The following is a 20,237-nucleotide window of genomic DNA, read 5'->3' on the forward strand; positions in this document are numbered from 1 at the left end:
GTTCATCAATAGAAGTATTTCTGTTGTCATGTGCCTGATCGGCCAGTCGACACAGTGCAAGGTTGGTGGGTGAGTGGTATCACTGCACTATGTGAATGTGTACTTCTTTATGCAAAATGTCTGTACAGATTGTGTATGTTGTAAATACAAGGAATTTATAATTTATTTGAAAAGAACATTCCCCGTTTCTTGTGCATGTATGTGTATTCACAAGTCATGAAAATTTTGTTACTGATTGTTTGAAAAATTCACAAGATTGTTTTTGTATTTTTAAAGGTTTCGCCTTTAAGAACATGATTTGTTTTTGTTGCATCATCATGGCTATATACAATGGATAGGATCTCATTCTGCATCCATTCATCGGTTTGCAGCAAGATGAACACTCTGAAGATCAGTTCCAGACTAAATAATACCCCTTCCAGTATTACCTTACAACTGAATGATGCATTTCCTTCTCATTCCATGGAGAACCCCAATCTGTTAATCACTGCTTAAATTACCTTTCAGGAAATCAGATCTTATACCATCAACGGATTCTAATAAAATTTGGTTTAGGTGGTTTTATTACCAGTATTTTATCACAGTGGCATGGTTGGAACAGGGATTTGGTTAAAACATTCTTGAGAATTATTTAATTAACTGCCATGTTCATGCTGAAGAAATTAAGACCAAACTAAGTCATGTATAGCCTGCTTGGGCACAATTAAACCTGGATAGGTAGTTACCAAACCAGAACATATGGTTACTAAACCAGAATTTGTTTTTCGCAATGGGCCATGTTTGTGTTTTACTTGGTTTTTAATTCTAAGGAATTTGATATAAACTGTTTTTAGAACTTGAGTTGGTCTGACCCTAACTCCTGTTTGGGACGCGATGTCCAGACTGAGAGTGAGATGTAATCACCTGTATTTACATCAGGTGTGGATATCAGCAGTTGGCCTGTCTCTCTTGGCATTACATGCACACGCTTGAAGCACTTAGCAATTAGTTTCTACAAGCTGGAACAAAACAGTGTTTTTTAAGTACATGTATCGGTAGTTTCCAGTGAACCCATTTTGTTTTTATATAATGCATGTTAAGAATCAAAATCAATCTGAATGCATTTGTTATGCTTGTATAATAAATATACTACTAAAAAAAGTGAAAGAACACCCAATTCTTTCATATTATTACAGTTAATTGGTCAATCATGACAAGCCGTGTGTTCTTTCACTTCTTTTGAGTAGGACATCTGTAACACATAGTGAGAAGACTTTGATGGACCACAGACAAAGTAAACAAGTCTCACTCACCAAGAAAGCAAAAATGAAACATACTTTAACCTTCACATAATTCTTAGTTGAGTATGTTTTAAGTTAAAAAGTTTTAAGTGGCATTTTATGCTGTTGATAAAAGTTTGCATTTGTTCTGTGTACCGGTGCTTCTAATCAAACGAAACAGATTACACATTCATGAAAAGCATCCTTTGTACTGCTGAATTTATGAAGTAATGTACTACTGAGAAATAAAACATTTCTTTCTACCATTATTCCCTGCTTAATTATTCATGCCTTAGCAGGATTTAGTGTGCAAAATGTCACTGCACCAACTTGTGAATTGGGTTTTAACGCCACTTTTAACAGTATTCCAGTTATATCACGGCGTGTCAGCTTAATGTGGGAGGAAAGCCCGAAGTGATGCAGGTCTCCGACGTTTACCACTACGGTGAAACCCAAGAGCACGGGTATGGTGCTGACAAACCTAGAAACATAATCGGGGCGAACCGGGATTCGAACCCACAATCATATGTTTCTGGCGTGCCCAAGGGACGCAACTCTGCACAGCAAATCGCGGCGCCTTGGACGACTGGGCCACCCGTGCCCCCAAATGTGGGAGGGATGCGACACAGGTATGCCTTGATGAAACCCATGAGCACAGGTACAGTGCTCAGATCTGAGAGACCAAGAATTATAACCCTCGTCAAGCATAACCTGGCTGCCAGGGGATGTAACTCTTCTCACCGGGTATCACCCCTGCTTTGGGATTCTTGTGGGATTTGGCGATCAAGAATATTTTATATGCTCTCAGATCTTGATAAATATCAATCTTTTACCCAATGACAAAGCACTCTGAGGTTGTGAACTGGCAGCAGTATCACCAAAACGTGTGCCAAAAATAAAACAAACTACAGTCTCAGATCAAAATTTATTCGGAAGATCAAAATTCTATTACAGCCCTTTTTTCCAAAACATGATGAAAAAACATCCATACAGACCAATGACGATGTTAGTATTTACAGACTTTCTATGCAACACCGACCCGAGGCAGCAGAGGGCGCCACTCGGCCATGGAGGAGGCGGCACACAGGACAGAAATTGTACAACTTAAGAAAGTAAATCGTGAAAATATATAAATACAGTATAATGATTATGATTCAGCTTGTTCAAATGTTAGGATGCAATTACTCTAGCAATTATTTTAATTTACAATAAATGTATTGTATCCTATAAGAAATTTTAACAATAATTCTTTTGAAGTAGAATTTTCTTTTACGAATCAACATAATGACAGAAGTCCCTACACGTTAGTACGAGTTATTCCGGTACACGTTCTACCTACATAACAGTATAAGAATAGACTGTGCAGGAGTATAAACAACGCCGATAACAAGGAGTTGATCCCAGCAATGGAGGGAAAGCATCATGTACACAATGAATGGTTATACAAATCCAACATGCACAATAAATAACAGTCCATAATCAACACTGCCCTACTAAAACATTACCAATGCAAACAATGACATTGGGGAAAGCTTTCTCACATTACAATACACTTGTACTATTCAGGGTTTGAAATTAACAATTCCGCTTGTCCGAGACAGTTCCATTCAGAAAGGACGAGTGACACTTCCTTGAGGACTATTAATAGGTAGATTGCAATCTGTTGCGCACAAGAGAAAACAGTTACTTCTAACCCTGCTCTTCTATGTCTTACAGAGAGTAGTATCTTGTAAAGTTCGGATCCTTTGACTACATCTCATAATCATTTCCCCAAAATCGTTTTCAACTTAATCATTTTCCAAGAGTACAATAGCTAATATCTGTTTCTTAATTGAAACACTCAATAAAACTTCTGTATGAATATCATTATCTCTTACTGACAATATCACTTAATCGAAGATATGAACAATTACACATCACTTCTACCAGAAATCCTGTTGATATTCCACATCATGGCAAATTCATTCTAAAATGTTAATCAGGATATGCAAATTATCACACTACACACACAATTGTGCTGTTACCACGGTTACCTAACATTGCAGCGAGTAGACAGCAATTGCACAAACATCCCTGACAAATATTCGACTACAGCTACTACAAATGACTACAAATGTCATGCATATCAATGTAACTTCAAATGTTGATAAAAATTACAATGCAGGAAGGTTTTAAACAAAGCAGCTTCATTATTTGTCATAATGTTCAAATTATGCATGCAATCTTAAATATGGATAAGATATGACTGGTAAATGTTCCAAAATAATAAATCTGGTTCAACAAAAAATAAATAGAAATATACCTTCACAAGAACTGCCAATAAAACCCAGAAAATACTGAATTAGAGTCGACAAGCAATGGGTTTGCAAAATCAACTTGGAGGAATTTATTTGAAGTATAATTTTACCAATGTTACGTAACAACCTCACAAAAACATAAAAATGTCTTGAAAATATGAAATGTATAGAATTGACTTTCTTGCAACGAAATAATACCAACATCAACATGAAGGCATTGTACCACTGAAACTGAAAATAAGGTTACTACACTGCCAACCCTACGAAATCCTCAACCAACCAGTGCTGCGGCTAGCACAACCAACATCCCTACCAGCTATTCAACATCCTCAATGTCTAACTCTTATTCACCGCTAACTCTACCACTTTCTTCAAATTTACCAGAACATTTTCAAAAACATCAGCTTGAACATATTATTTAATTAACATGATTAGGGAAATATTCATATATCTACACCACTTCATTTTCACTTCCAAATTTGCAATTTCAAAAACAGTCAAATACAAAGAGCAATTTTGTACAAATACTTTACATATCAATACAGCAGGTTCTGCCCAATAAGGAAACCAGAACTGAGTGTTGAGCAAACAAAGACATGTTGGTCCGGAACTGTGGGTACAACTAACATGGCGGCAGCGGCAGCGACGGCGGCAGCAGCAGGACTTTCCCGACACGGAGTTGGGTGTGTTAGTCATGGTGGATACTTAATCCAGCTTTGCTGAGTCCACCACACGGCGGACAGCTTCATCCTGCAACGCATCTTCAGCCACGTCCTTTGCTGGAAGACAGAGAGAGAGAGAGGATTAAATACACAACACAACACTGGAGGCACAAGGCTTACAATTCATTCACTTGATTCATGGAAAACTGAAATAAAAGAACTTGACAACCAGTGCTCAATTCACACAGCAATAAGAATTCTTTCTATCTATTCCACAATAATAGGTTTTTGTGTGTGTGTGTGTGTCTTTGTGTTAGACTTTGGGAACAGTTACTAGAATTACACGAATCAGGTTACTTTGTGCGTATGTGTTTGTTTGTTGTTTAACGCTGCACTCCGTAATATTCCTGCTGTATGACAGACGTATGTAAATAGTCGAGCCTGGACCAGACAATCCAGTAATTGACATCATGAGCATCCACGCAATTGGGATATGATGACATGCATCAACCAAGTATGACCACCTGATCCTGTAAGTCGCCACTTACGACAAGAATAGTTGCCTCGTAAGACTGGGTTGCTGAAGACCTCTTCTACCCCAGATCTTCACGGATCTCTGTGTCTATCTGAGACTTGGTGATCAGCTACGAGATTTACACGAATCTGGTAACTTTGTGTGTATTTGAGACCAGGGGATTGGTTACAAAACATGTTGTGTAAACTCAGGAAGCATGATGAAGTTGCTGCATTCTCTATCATAGACTTTTTCAGTACTGTCTAATGGTGTATATTGTACATGATTGGCCTTAAACAGGCAACAGATGTTTGCCAAAAGACTCAAAATGATGGCAAATAGGTGTTGTTACTTTTCACTTTTCTTAAATGCTGACGCCATTTTGTAGCAGATGTAGGTAAAATCATGTGATATCTACAGTTTCTGATTGGTTATATGTGACCAGAAAATGTTTGACAACCATTAACACAGCTAAATTTTGTTTGAAAACACTAAAATGCTGGCCAAATACTAGCGAAAATAAAGACTGATTTTATTTCTCACCAACAGTTTGTCAAATGTAAAAAAATCCTGTTTGCAAACTATTTTTGCAATATTCACACAAACAAACTCATGTTTGTAAACATAAACAAAAGAAAATTGTTCAGTGAAGCCACCTTCAGGATATCCTAAAGAATATGCTGGTATGACCTGACTTAGCCTGAGTGGGTAGACATTTGATTTCATGCTAGGTAATGGCCTTTCAAACAATTTAAAATGTTACCATACTAGTGGTTCACATGTGTCAAAGATGCTGAGATGCATTGTGAAAAGTGGGGGCCACTCTAGGGACAATTCCACCATTTTCACAGGTAGAATTCATGTAGGGCATGTGAACTATATACACAGCTGGCAGCCATATGCAAGATACTGCACAGCACTGCTTCACCCCTGCAAATATTGGACTGGTCCACCTAATATTCATAGGGGTCACAATGCGTCTCGTCATGTCTTCTGTGTTTACCAGTAAAGATGACAAGTCCGACAAAGAAGAAAAAATAGCTGTCTCTACATATATACACCATTTCATTTTGGGACAGCATGAACAAATTACTTTACATATTAATGCAATTTTTTAGGTTAAGTTACTCTTTACAATGAAGAAAGAAAAAAATAAGTAAGAAAAAGAGAAAAAGCAAAAGTGTGCAAACAAACGAGTGAAACACAGCAAGCTTGTGAAAAATTAAAAAATCCTTTAACATCACAAAAACAAAATTCTCCTGAAACAAACTTCCAATTTCATGCAGAAACCTCAGTAACAATCCGCATTCTGAGCAAAATACATTTACTAAAGACAGATGGGTTTAATCATCTATCCTAATGTCTTAAAGATATTGTACTGTTATTAAGTGAACTGTATTCCATGAGCTCCTAAACATGCATGAAGTGCACTACCACTGCCAGGTGTCGCCATGGTAACCCCTAGTCTCACTGCTGCGTACAAGGCACACAAGCAAGACAGTTCCGCAGTCAAAGTCAAGTTTATTCCAGCGCCTGTGAGGAACACCACCAATGGCTTCACAGATGGTGTGTAGCGAATCGTCTGTGCAATGAGTGAATTCACTAGGTTACCCAGCTAAGCAAGACAGTATGTCATGTAAAAGAAAGACGACAGCAAGGAACATGCTGCTGTAGTGACCCCCCCATCCCCCATCCCCCAACCCCCAGGGGGGGAGTCTGCACTGTCACTGCATCCAACATGAACATCCCTTGTTACATGTGGTTCCTCACAACTACAAAAGTACATTTATATAGAGTTATTTGAAAAATTTATTGTAATCCCAAAATTAAACGACCAACATGACACTGGAAACTAAATTTAAAAAAACAATGAAAGGTGAAAAACTGTCAATTCGATTAATCATGTTAATATGTCACTATTTCATCAGCTGTTCATCTATTGCTATGGCAATTATTTTCAAGGAAATATTAAAATAATATAAGCTGACTAAGTCTTTAGAAACAATTATTAGTTAACCAAAAGTGTAACCTCAACTAATAACTTGTGACAGAATCAAAGTGCCCCAAATGAAATCCACTTACGTTAGTTAATTTTCTTGTAGCCAAATCTAGAGACTGTAAAACCACATGGATATAGACATAGTGTGGGAGAGAGTGATCATGACTGAGAACACAAGATATGGGGTTGGGGGTGGAGGCGAGGGGGGTACCTGATCCTGCCACCAGTTTGGACCCCACACCATCTGGGACGGAATGCCAAGGGGTGGTGAGGCAACTTACCTTTCTTAGCAGACTCTTTGGCAAGTCCAAACACTATTGTTAATGAAATAAGTGATGTTAATGCGACACCGTCAACCTCAAGCTTTAGTCCTATTACAGCCAGGACAAGCCACTCATCCTATTGTCAGGGCAGCATCACACACAGCAGGTAGAAGATCCTACAGTCTCATTCCTGGGAATACTATCATTACTTATACTGTCGTCGAAGTTCCAGATGGATTGAGCATTTGCGTGAAATACCCACAATAAATCCTTATAACCCAATTAATTTTGAGTTGCTTGCAAACACAAACACATAAAAAGATATATTTTTTTAAAATAACGATAGTGAGTAATTACCCATATGACCGCAGATAAGCCAACCTCATAGTTAAACTGAGGTATTAACTTGGTCCTTGAAATTTGTATACAAATGTTATGTGCTGTACATACGCCGGACCACCTACCAAAAATCTGTAGTGAATTACGGAAGTTAATCCTGTTGTTACACTATGTGGTATATCATTGTATATCGTGTATATCTGAACTTTTGTAGTCTCTATATAATTTTCTTCAAAATTTCATTCAATAATGTGTACATTTATTTGAGAGAAAACAATTGTCCCTCCGATACATATGATGTAGTTTTCTTTACCAACAGAAAAGCAGTTTGATGAAACTGAAACCTCAAAATTCGACTTATCTACAGGTCATATATATGGAAGACGTTTCAGGTAGTATATATCTGTATGTTTTTTCTAAAGATCTTTATCTACTATTCTATTACAGGCATCATATATTCATGAACTCTACTTCAGTGAATGATGCAAAAGAGTGCTTCGTCTCACTTACAGTAACTTAAACATGTATCGTGGTGGTAACTCATGAAATATGTGACCGACTTGGCATGTCATAAGAAGAACTAAGTTTAGAAAAGGTTCACTTATTGGTTTAAAAATACTCAGAATATTGGCCCCAAGGGAGCAAAAAGATAGTGAATACCCAAAGAAACCTATCTCTCCCAAAGTGAATTATATGTGAATAAATATTCAGTTGCTCAAAATACTATCTGGACCCTGTCTCGCAGGAACAGACATGCAGACTCGACACATCCACAATCTGTCCTTCAACTTTCCCTGTTCGTCCCACAGCAGGAACCTGCTGCCCACCAGGGGTGTGTCAAGGATCCGTGACTCGTGGGAACATTAGGGAAATACAGTTTTTGTTCAAATTTGGGAATTCACTTTCTATAATTTTTACATTAAATTTGAACATTGCATCAATAATATCAAGTCACATACATAAAGCTGTGAAATATTAAGTCAATTTCTGATGATCTGAATGCACGTAATAAGCCTAGCTTTCATCAAGATTAATTCCTACACAGGAATGTGTACCAACATTTCTGAAGACATGAGGCTGAATACCATGATAGATCTGCGTCCTCAGCACGATCCGAATGCTCATGATGGTTGTCATATTGATAAGAGATGCAGATATGGGAATGTTCTCTCGTTGTCATAAGGTGTAGTGTCTTCATTGAGAACTTGCACACTACATGCATAAGAACACATGGTTGGAACACATGCGTAACATGATACAAGTCATCTCACACAAGTGTGAGTGCATGCACACAATGCACGTAGTACATCATCTACACTGACATACGTCAGATATAAGTACTAGGGGTACGATATGATACGTATCACTATACATAGGTCACATTATGATACATATCGCTATACATAGGTCACGATGCGATACCTTTCACGTTATCCATATTTATGTCAAATCGCGTTGAAACTTCTTGACTTATAATATTTCAGAGCAGGTTCAAGAGCAGGTTCAAGAGCAGGGGAACAAGCAGGGATAGGGACTTGTGTTATTCAGTGATCGCCCAAATAATGTTGACTGTACACAAACTATTAAAAAGGACATTTCACTGGCCCGAAAAGAAACCTATAAGAAGACAGATTGCTTCAGGGAAGTGGACAACATTTTGGCTGACAAAAGATGTGTAAGGCTCCATCCTCTCTAACTGCACACTCCACAAGTCGAAACCAGATTCATTCTTAGGATTTACATGTCCGTTTGGCAGAGCCAATCAAAAGCTGCTTTTCTTCTATCTTACCAAACTACCAGACATTTTTATCCCTTTATTGTTGAATCTAAATATCTATTCAGGAAAAGAAAATCTCAAGTAAAAGAAATACTGAAATTATTTATCAGAAATAATCACAAAGAGGTAAGAAGAACATGTCTACATAACTATACATGGATAGAGAATACAACATGGAGGACAAAGCAGCAGCAGCAGGCCAAGATGTCCTACCCACCTTCGTTGAGTGTGTCCTTGGCTTCGGCAAGAGCTGTATCTATCCTGTCCTGGTGGCGCAGGATGAATGGTCGGATGAACTTGTAGTACAGCATGGTGGAGCCATTGCTCTGAGTCGGGATGAAGCACCAGACCAAGAAGATGCACTGAAACAACAGCCAATACCATCGCCACATCATCATAACATCAGGAATAAGACAATCCAGCCGAATAGATCGGTAGTCTATGGTAAAGTACAGGAGCTGCAATCAACATAGCACAACATGATCGGTAGTCTATGGTAAAGTACAGGAGCTGCAATCAACATAGCACAACATGATCGGTAGTCTATGGTAAAGTACAGGAGCTGCAATCAACATAGCACAACATGATCGGTAGTCAATGGTAAAGTACAGGAGCTGCAATCAACATAGCACAACATGATCGGTAGTCAATGGTAAAGTACAGGAGCTGCAATCAACATAGCACAACATGATCGGTAGTCTATGGTAAAGTACAGGAGCTGCAATCAACATAGCACAACATGATCGGTAGTCAATGGTAAAGTACAGGAGCTGCAATCAACATAGCACAACATGATCGGTAGTCAATGGTAAAGTACAGGAGCTGCAATCAACATAGCACAACATGATCGGTAGTCAATGGTAAAGTACAGGAGCTGCAATCAACATAGCACAACATGATCGGTAGTCTATGGTAAAGTACAGGAGCTGCAATCAACATAGCACAACATGATCGGTAGTCTATGGTAAAGTACAGGAGCTGCAATCAACATAGCACAACATGATCGGTAGTCAATGGTAAAGTACAGGAGCTGCAATCAACATAGCACAACATGATCGGTAGTCAATGGTAAAGTACAGGAGCTGCAATCAACATAGCACAACATGATCGGTAGTCTATGGTAAAGTACAGGAGCTGCAATCAACATAGCACAACATGATCGGTAGTCTATGGTAAAGTACAGGAGCTGCAATCAACATAGCACAACATGGTAAAAAGTATGCAAGTTACAGTCACCTTTGCGCTATGATTGCTCTATGGAACAGGACCCATCTTTTATATTTAATCCGTTTTGTGTTTCAAGATGCTGGTATCATCCACGAACAGATACACGGTCATCAGTCTGTGCAACACCATCATCTCGGTTCAGGTGAGCTGCAATATGTTGCTTCGCACTTACCCCCAATCTATAATGCTCGATACCCAATGGATGCGATACATTCTCCACTACACTTGACGTGGACTCTTACCTTCAGCAGCCAGTAGAACGGGATCCAGAAGAGGAAGATGTCAGCGAAAAACTCCACGAGACTGAAGACACTGTACACCACCCAGTAGGTCAGCCACTTGGTGTCATCGTCCTTCTCACGACTCTCGATTGCCTTGATCCTGCAGTCACACACATTCACACATTACTACTACTGCACAGTGAAGTAAGTTTGTTGTTGTTGAACGCTGCACTCAGCAATATACCAGCTATATGACAGCATTGCATGAAAAACAAACATTGCCATGTCTAACAATTTTTATGTTTTATCAACAGTGACTGAGTATGGTTTTAAGCTGCTTTTAGCAATATTCCAACAATATCACAGAGGGGGACACCAGAAATGGGCTTCACACACTGTACCCATGTGAGGAATCGAAACCGGGTCTTCGGCATTACGAGCGAATGTTTTAACCACTAGGCTACCCGACCGCTCCATTTTATCAACAGACAGTAGTATATTACATTTCTCTAAGTAGGGAATAATGACATTATCAATAATAGATTTGTTTGTTGCATAAGGCTGCACTCAGCACTATTCCAACTATATGACAGCGGTCTGTAAACAATAGAGTCTTGACCAGACAATCCAGTGATTATGATCATGAGCATCAATCCACGCAATTGGTATACAATGACATGCATCAACCAAGTCAACGAGCCAGACCACACAAACCTGTTGGTCGCCTCTTACAAGGAGCATAGTCGCCTTTTACAGCAAGCATGGGTTGCTGAAGACATATTCTACCCTGGATCTTCACAGGTCGGTTAAATACGTGTACATGTTCATAGATTACTTTTAATCTTTATTAGAAATTATAATGACTTTTTCCATATAATTACAATGTTTGTCATCTTATATTATCTTATCTGCAAGTACAGATAGTCTTCCAGGCCGACTTCACGGTGTGTTGTCTTTCACTCCCTGGTCAGGCTTATCTACGGGTCATATCATGTTCTTACATATTTCAAGAGTCAAGTTACCGTATTCGACATAATAAGCGCCCCGCTCTAATAAGCTCCCACGGCGACATTTGCTAATATATTGGCTACTGAACAATCCAAATTAGCACCCCTTCCGGTTGATCAATGTACACAAGACTTATTTATTCGCGTATAATACGCACTCGTGTGTTATATGCACCCTTAATTATGGGCAATTAAATTCTGGAAAAATATATCTGTCGTACATAAACACTTCAGGCTGTCAGCATAAACCACAAAATTTATCTTTCAACTCTGTTTTTTTTCACCAAAATAATATTCTAATAAGAGCCCCCTATTTCTAATTTTGAGAGCACCCTGGGCGCTTATTACGTCGAATACGGTAATACCTCAGCTTATCTACAGGGTCGGCTTATCTGCGGTCATATACCGTACACTTTAACAGGTGCACATTGCAGGTGTTCAGAGGCTTATACCCTGCAGTACATTGTGACGTACAAATTAATCATTGAATTCCAGAGTGCAATTGCTTTCTTCATTGTCATGTATTTGCCAACTCAGCTACAAATGAGTTATCAATATACAGTATAAATATATGAATACATTGAGTAAGTGATAAATTATGTGTTGTATGAACATAAGACTAAGGGAAGAGTTCTGGTGGTTATTGGGTTTCCCATTCATCAGTTCACCGTAGGGGAGAATGACACATGAAGGTCACAATACCATAGGTATCGTGATACGCATATTTTAGTCAAACCTCGTGGAAACGTCTTGACTGTAAATATTTCAAAGCAGGTTCAAAGGGAAAGGCTAGTTATAGACACATGTTCGTAGTGGCTATTTTTAGTACTGAACTTGAAACACTAATTACAACACATTTTGCAGTATTTGACTGACAAAAACATTTGGGGTCATTAAATGAGTAAATATTTTAGTTTAGCAAGTGTATCGTCTTATATCGAACTCATCGTCGCATGAAAACTTGCGATGTATCGGTACACCGATGTATCATTTCACCCCCAGTTCACCCCTAATTCATCCGGACACAGTACCAGGTAAAACTTCATGGATATAGGTATACCTTGTTTCTCACGGCTAGCAGAATGTGGACAAAAAGAAGCAAAGAAAATGCTTTTGGTCATATCATAATCAAACTGAGCATATTGAAGTCAACAATGCTGCCATTGCTTAATACCATATAGTTTTCTGAATACAACTGAAAAATATCAATTAGTTACACCTTGGTATGTACCAAGATATGGACCAGGAAAATTTGACACAATTTAACAATTTAAATTAGCAATGCTTTTCAATGTTAAACCAAGCCGACTGCGCCAAGCGCATATATATTGTATTCACAAAAAATGTCTGGTTCTGTAACACTTTGGACTCGGTCAATAATGTTGGTTGATTGACAGAATGACCATGCGCTGATGTTCCATGTGGAAAAGAAGTTGTGTCTTTAAAATGGAGGAACAAGGTGTCAGCAATGTGAGACTATGTTGTCAGAACTGTCTTGATGTCATTAAACATTACATAAGAGGCGACAAACGTGATCGGGTGGTCAGGCTCGCTGACTTGGTTGATGCATGTCATCATATCCTAATGGCGTAGATCAATGCCCAGGATGTCAATCACTGGATTGTTTGGTCCAGACTAGATTATTTTCCGACCGCTGCATATAGCTTAAATATTGCTGAGTGAAACTTTAAACAACAAACAAACATAAACATATTAAACTATGAAGTCTTCATTACAACAACAATGCTTTATGTTGTATGACGAAAGTATGATATCATTACTTTGTATGGATTCTTATTAACTTACGCATCTTGATAAAAAACAATATCAGCTTCAAAAACATCGGTGAAGAAATGTATCTGTAATCTATTTAATCATTGTAGCAGATTGCTGCACACATCTGACTCACGACAAGACTTACGAGGCGTAAGCTGGGTAGAGAAATCCAATGAAGTTGCACAGGAACTGGGCCCCGTATCCCACCATCAGATACAGGGCAACCAAGGCAACGACGCCTGCAACAACAAACATACACTCAATCATTACTACATATATATATATACAGGTTACATCTTAAACCATCATCACAGCAACAAGGATGGTTCAATGTTCACAGCTAATTCTTAGGACACGGCCTTGGTTCACAGCTGGTCTGGTTCTACTGGAGAGACAGATACAGCATCAGCAACCTGAGCCCTATTCATATCCTGCATCAATAACCTGTGTGATATAGGGAATATTCAACACCCTAGTGGTTTGTACGGTACATATTACTCAAGTTTAATGATACAAGGTTAGGTATATCAACCTTTGGGGAGTCTAGGTAGAACGGTCCCCTGCCACCTATGCCTGTTGCTAGAGGTGACTAATGGATCAAGTGGTTGGTCTTAGTAACTTGGTTTATTACACGTCATTCAGAGCTCCAGATAACTTGTTGAGTAATTGAGTTTTTACTTGAAGTGGTCTTATTTCAATCGGGTTATTACCTTTTTCATTGAGAAACCAATATTTTTTTACTCATCTATTCATCACTCTATTGGGGTTTTCCCAAAATGAGTAAACATTTTGATATTTCAAATTAATGAAATAATGTTTTTGAGGTATATAACAGTTCTAAATATATGCTTGACTCGGAAAAAAAATTAGCTTGTAATTGTGTTTCGGAAATTGATTCAGTTGTAGGCATGCTGAAAAAGCTTCACTGGGTTTTTATTCATGCTGTTTTTTATACATTTGAGTTTTTCATTTAATGCCTGCACTTCTGTAAGCAAGTTAATTGAAAGTGATTGGGTTTTGATTGAATATTTTGGTGGGTTGTATTACACAAATATGCAACTTATCTGTAGCTCTGTGTCATTGTAACTCAATTGTGGGGATTAATGTTCATGATGTCAATCACTGGTTTATCTGTGAGTGAGTGAGTTTGATTTTACGCCGCTTTTAGCAATATTCCAGCAATATCACGACGGGGGACACCAGAAATGGGCTTCACACATTGTACCCATGTCAGGAATCAAACCCAGGTCTTCGGCGTGACGAGTGAACGCTTTAACCACTAGGCTACCCGACGCCCCAGTTTATCTGTCCCAACTCGATTATTTACAGACCACCATCACACAGCTGCCATATTGGTGAATGCCAGGTTAAACAACAAAAACCTACAAGATATTTCATTTCTAAACAAGGACAAGCCTAACTGTAATATTAAAATACAGCAATAACTCATACATCAAGATTATTATTTTCATTAATTACAAATTTATTACACCTCCATAGCAACATGATAGAGTGATTGATTTTGATTTGATACATCTTTCCACACAGTCAAAAAGACGGCGCTCATGCTGACAGAACAAACTTCAAAGTTAATCACTGATCAGTCACTCATATTACAAACATGCTACCCATGTTGTTGCGACACACCCCATGTCCACATGACTGGACTGCATCACAATGCCCAGCTAGGTATCCCAGTAACAAAACTAGGATGGACTTTGGACCAGCCACTAACATAATGCTGAACAACACTGTGTCAACGTGGTGAACGTCATGTGGACACAACAGGATGCCAGCCACTCACTCTGTTCGAAGCACCTGTAGATGTCTTGTCACATCACATAAATATTCATAATGTCAGCATCCAGGATGTTACAGATGCAGGGATTTTGCTAATGGCATCTGGACACCTTCATTTTTTGGTGACCTTATCAGCTTTAGATGGGAAATTCCTTTCGACCATTACCAAATTTGAACAGCTGATCTAATAGATAAGTCGAGGTATTAACTTGTCCTTGAAATCAGTTTCAAAATGTTATATGCGGTAGATAAGCTGGACCCCTAACCTAAAACTATGTCTCGTCATAATCTGTCATCGGAAATAGAATATCAACAGGTCTGTATTAAATTACGCAAGTTACGCCATCTGTAATAAAAAGTGTTTAATTGTATATCTGGACTCATGCTTGTAATCTACGTAATGTATTTAATAAATTTTATCAAACTTTCATTTAGCAATATTTACATTAATTTTGGCTTCCATTCGGTACTTACAACTTCCGTTCAATAAGTCCGCTGTACCAACTCACTGTTATTTACAGCAACCACGATCATATTACCACTATTGACACCTTGAAATGAACCTTAGTTGACAGAATAAGGATGCATATCATAACTGACATACTTTGACTCGTTAAACGTAATATTTGTTGTAGTTTGACGATTTAATGTCAACATATTGTTTCTGCGATGGAAATAACTAGATCGCACAAAACCTTAACGGTGATTTGTCAAATTGTCCCATGCAAAAAGGTACCCGATAATATACACAAGAGTGCTACTGCGTAACTCAGGCTATGGTTGTCATTGTCACAAAGTAAAACCTGCAATTAAAATAACCCCATATCAGAATATATTTTTCGTCAAAATAATAATTAGTTATTTTTTTCCCTTATCATTTCATCAAACTTTTTTTCTGTCATATTATTGGGTATGTTTTAACGTAAACATCAGTAGATTGGGAGAACACGTTTGTACAGCTGATTGCAATTTTCCAAGAGTAATACTGACGAGCATTATGTTGTTGGCTGGTACATGACATACCAATATGACACTGTCCATTGTATCCTTCATTGTTCAACAGCTGTACACATACATGTAGTATCCAAACACAGTGTCGCTATAAAGAGTACCTACCCGGTAAACTAGCGATATTGCTAGAGACAAATGCCATTAAGACATTTTCAAGATTTCAACACATTTTGATCGGAAACTAATCAACTAAACATTTCCAAATAATTATTCATCCTTGCCAATTAAAAAACAAAAATTTGGATGGCACAGTCAAAGTTTGAAAAGGAACCAAATTGACGCTGATAGTGTTACCATGGTTACAGTCAGCGAAAAAAAACACAAAAAAAAACGCCTAGTCCACAGAAATGAACATGAACACAGAGTAATGACATCTGTATTATGAAGACAATATAACTTCCATGACGCCAATATCATAAATGAAAAGTCAGAAAATAGTGACCAGGATGGTACCTGTCGTAGACTGCAACCTTGTCCACTAGTCCTTATAATGATAAGACACATTGAAACCATTAAAAAGGGTGAATTTCCACTAGTCCTCGTGATGTCTTAACTAGTGGGCAGTAGGGCAAGGACTACAGGACTAGTGCTGGTTTCTAACACTGGCAAGATTACTGATAATGCCACCAGCTGCTACATGATAAACATACAGGCTGCAGGATAGCATCAATAGTTCCTGTATCCTGGTAATGGCTGAATCTAGCAGCAGCAGCTGCATCCAGCCACATGATCATCATGATGACTAAAAGCACCCCAAATCAATGCACCGATATACTCTGCATACACGACCTGATAGAGCCTGGGGTGATGCCTGACATACACGGTTAAAATCTCAATAACTGACTGAACTATCAAGTGTGTGTTTGAACAATTCTAATGAATTTTACATAACACTTTCTCAAAAACACCTGTAACCCTGTTCCTGAAGTCCAATGCCGTAAATATGCCACCCACATTATTTTCAAACTACACATGGAATAATGATGTTTATGTTCATCTATATCTGTTAAAGGATAATGTAGGCCTTGAATACAGCTTGAGGTCAGTGCAGCCAACATGCAGTCTTTGAATTACACTCGAACATTAATGTTTCCTTATTGTATTGCATGAAATACAAACATTGCCAAGTCTAACAATTTCAATGTTTTATCATCAAACATTAGAATATTACATTTCTGTAAGTAGGGAATAATGATCTTGCCAATTGTAGATTTGTTTGTTTGTTTGTTTGTTGCTTAACGCCGCACTCAGCAACATTCCAGCTACATGATGGTGGTCTGTAAATAATCAAGTCTGGACCAGACAATCCAGTGATTGACATGAGCATCAATCCACACAATTGAGATATGACATGTATCAACCAAGTCAACGAGCCTGACCACCTGATCCTGTTAGTCGCCTCTTTTACGACAAGCATAAACACAGGCACACAATTATAAATGTGAAGTAACTCCAGACCTACAACTGTTTATTCAACACTAAATTTCAAGTGTGAACTGCAAACAATGACTCAACTGACAGTGAGGAGAAACAATAGTCACATTAGTCTCTGATGACTTCACCAGCATGTTCCCATGAAACACCAGCTGTTGCTTTCAGTGAAGTGTGACCTGTCCATCTATGCATTATTACATGCAACAGAATGTTCATTATCACTCAGTGCCCTCAACATCATAGGCTGCTGCAGCAATAAATGCCAGTGGCAACATGGGCAATGGACAAGTTTAGGGGTGCAAGAGTGAGAACATGAGGTCATGCCACCTTCACATGCATGATAGTGCAGTGTGTTATGGCACATAATATCTCTATTATATTATGATAAATACCTGGACTTGTTTCCCACCAAACCAGTTTGAATGAAACAACACTACAAATTACACTGTTCAGTAAATGAGCTGTGATATGATCACATGTGCTGGATTCATTTTGCTGTGCAATAGCAACAAGTGACATACAGAATATTTTATAACTTTTAATAACTTTATTTAGTTGTGTTTAATAAAGGTACGATCAAATAAAGTTCATCGTGTTCATATGACACTTGGTTCATTGCAACTTGTTGACAATGAGAGAACAAAATTGTGATAAAAAAATGAATGGTTGAAATACTGACTACCAATTAGTCGCTTCATACTGCTTTGTTGTATGTACTGCAATGATAGAAATTGGCCTAGTCCTTGCCCAACTGCCCAAAAGTTTTAACGAGGACTAGCAGAATTTTTTAAGGGTTTGCTTATGTTATCATTAAAAGACTAGAGGACTAAAAATGTTAGTTTCTATCGCTGATGCTGTTCTGTTATTTGTAGCTAGCTACAATGCCTGTTTAATAAATGCATCTCTGTTTACATTTTTGGTTAGAATAGGTCCTGATTATCAATGTTTGATATTAGGGGCGATTAAATGGCTGATGATTTGGTGTAATTGTACCCCATATTGCGAGTTTAGCTTTTGATATCAATCGCAGGTCGCCTAATCAAGGCTTGATTGTTACGGGCCACCGTGATTAGTAGAAATATGGACTGACTGCATTACAAGTCGTGTGCATGAAACAAAACTTTGTCATTTGCGATAGTCACGTAATCTCATTAACTGTTAGTTGGTGTTTTTGTTTTTTTAAACATTGGCAGAAGAAACACCAACTGGGCTTACTCTACACCCTGGTTTGGTATGAAAATAATATGAAAACATTACAGCCAACATGTCCAATTGTTTAAAACATGTTTCCAAAACATTTCTCAAACCATAACAATTTGTGAATAAAATGTTTTGCAAAAAACATCACGACCATTGCTTAAAGAAAATTATACAAGATTCTTAAACATTTCTGGAACCACACAAATTCACATGAACAAAACTTCTACAAAAATACCTCTAGAACATTCCACAAAATATTTTATGCAGCTTTTTTTCAGATGTTTGTGTCAGCTGGGAGTACTTACTCTCAATGTCAACATGGTCAACAACATGTTAAATGTGGGACGCGCAAAAAACGAGTCACTGAAAATATAATATCATTGCATTGATCCTTAACCTTTGGCATATTAAACAAAAATTGCATATTAAGAATTATGAGCCAGCATTGGGTCAGGTCTTTGCATGACCATTTTTGGAAGGAGCTTTCATGTGATCAGTGCTTTCATCAACCGGTGATCCAATCAACAGCTGTGTGCAAAGTTGCAGTTTTAATTTCCGTCTCGTGCAAATCATCTTGCCAGCTAAACCACGCTACTGTCACACACAACTACAAAATACGCAGCAGCATCACATGCATGTTCCCAAAGTAATTATAGCGTGCAAATATGGAACACTTCAACAAATTATTATCGTTGGAAGAGCGAGAAGGGTGTAGTTTCGAGGGGGATGTGTTTCCACCATTGTCAATAACTGGCCTTTAATAACGAACTACAGACACACCTAGAGCGACGTAAAGTCGCCGGACGCCCGTCTTCGTTTCAATCTTCTCCAAAAGGTCCGTGAAGCCATTCTTCTCGTGGAGAATCTTGTCGAGTCTGGCTTTCCACGTCTCAACGTTCTGCTTAACAGCCGCCATTTCGGTTTCAGTGAAGTCCGCACTTCCGCTAAACTGTCAGGGTGAGGTCAGGTGGCGCTGCTATCAAAGAATGACGACAACAGGTGCGCGCGCGTTTTAAATGGATATTTCCGCGGTGTTTTTCTAACAAAGACTGGGTTGCCATTTAATATTGCTTAACTTGCGTGTGACGCACCAGTGATTACGACAGCTGTCTGTTGTGAAAACTGACACGACTTGTTCTCCAAACATAAACAACAGTGATATGTACATTCACAGCAATTAAAGAGATAGATCTGTCTCAACCTGGTAAATGGACTGGCCAGATATGCTTGATACATTATAGTAGTATATCTTTTACTTGAAAGATTACATAGTTTATTTGCTTTGTCTGATTTTAATGTATACAGCAGTGATTAATAAAAAGATAAAGATCTTCCATTTCTGTGGTCTCTGGAATTAGAATCTTGCAATAAATATGTTACTTTTTACAGTCCAATTGTAGATCTATGTGTAAAATCAGTCTAACTGAAATCTTTGCCCGAACCCCGCAGAT

General features: G+C 38.3%; 1 protein-coding gene across 2 annotated transcripts; it reads right to left on the reverse strand.

The window, feature by feature from the left end:
* Positions 1-2,172: 2,172 nt before the first annotated feature.
* Positions 2,173-19,750, reverse strand: LOC124147072 (receptor expression-enhancing protein 5-like). 2 transcript variants are annotated; one of them, XM_046517674.2, is made up of 6 exons: positions 19,567-19,750; positions 13,487-13,580; positions 10,580-10,718; positions 9,328-9,472; positions 7,013-7,045; positions 2,173-4,335 (listed from the first exon to the last, which is right to left on the reverse strand). In XM_046517674.2, exons 1-6 carry the CDS (start codon positions 19,700-19,702, stop codon positions 4,262-4,264), a joined length of 621 nt encoding a protein of 206 aa, XP_046373630.1. In that variant the 5' UTR covers positions 19,703-19,750; the 3' UTR covers positions 2,173-4,261. The 2 variants fall into 2 exon arrangements, with proteins under 2 accessions (XP_046373630.1, XP_046373631.1); XM_046517675.1 differs by lacking the exon at positions 7,013-7,045.
* Positions 19,751-20,237: the final 487 nt, after the last annotated feature.

This window comes from Haliotis rufescens, unplaced genomic scaffold (assembly GCF_023055435.1).
Source record: "Haliotis rufescens isolate VD_foot unplaced genomic scaffold, xgHalRufe1.0.p SCAF_1, whole genome shotgun sequence".
NCBI classification, from domain to species: domain Eukaryota; kingdom Metazoa; phylum Mollusca; class Gastropoda; order Lepetellida; family Haliotidae; genus Haliotis; species Haliotis rufescens.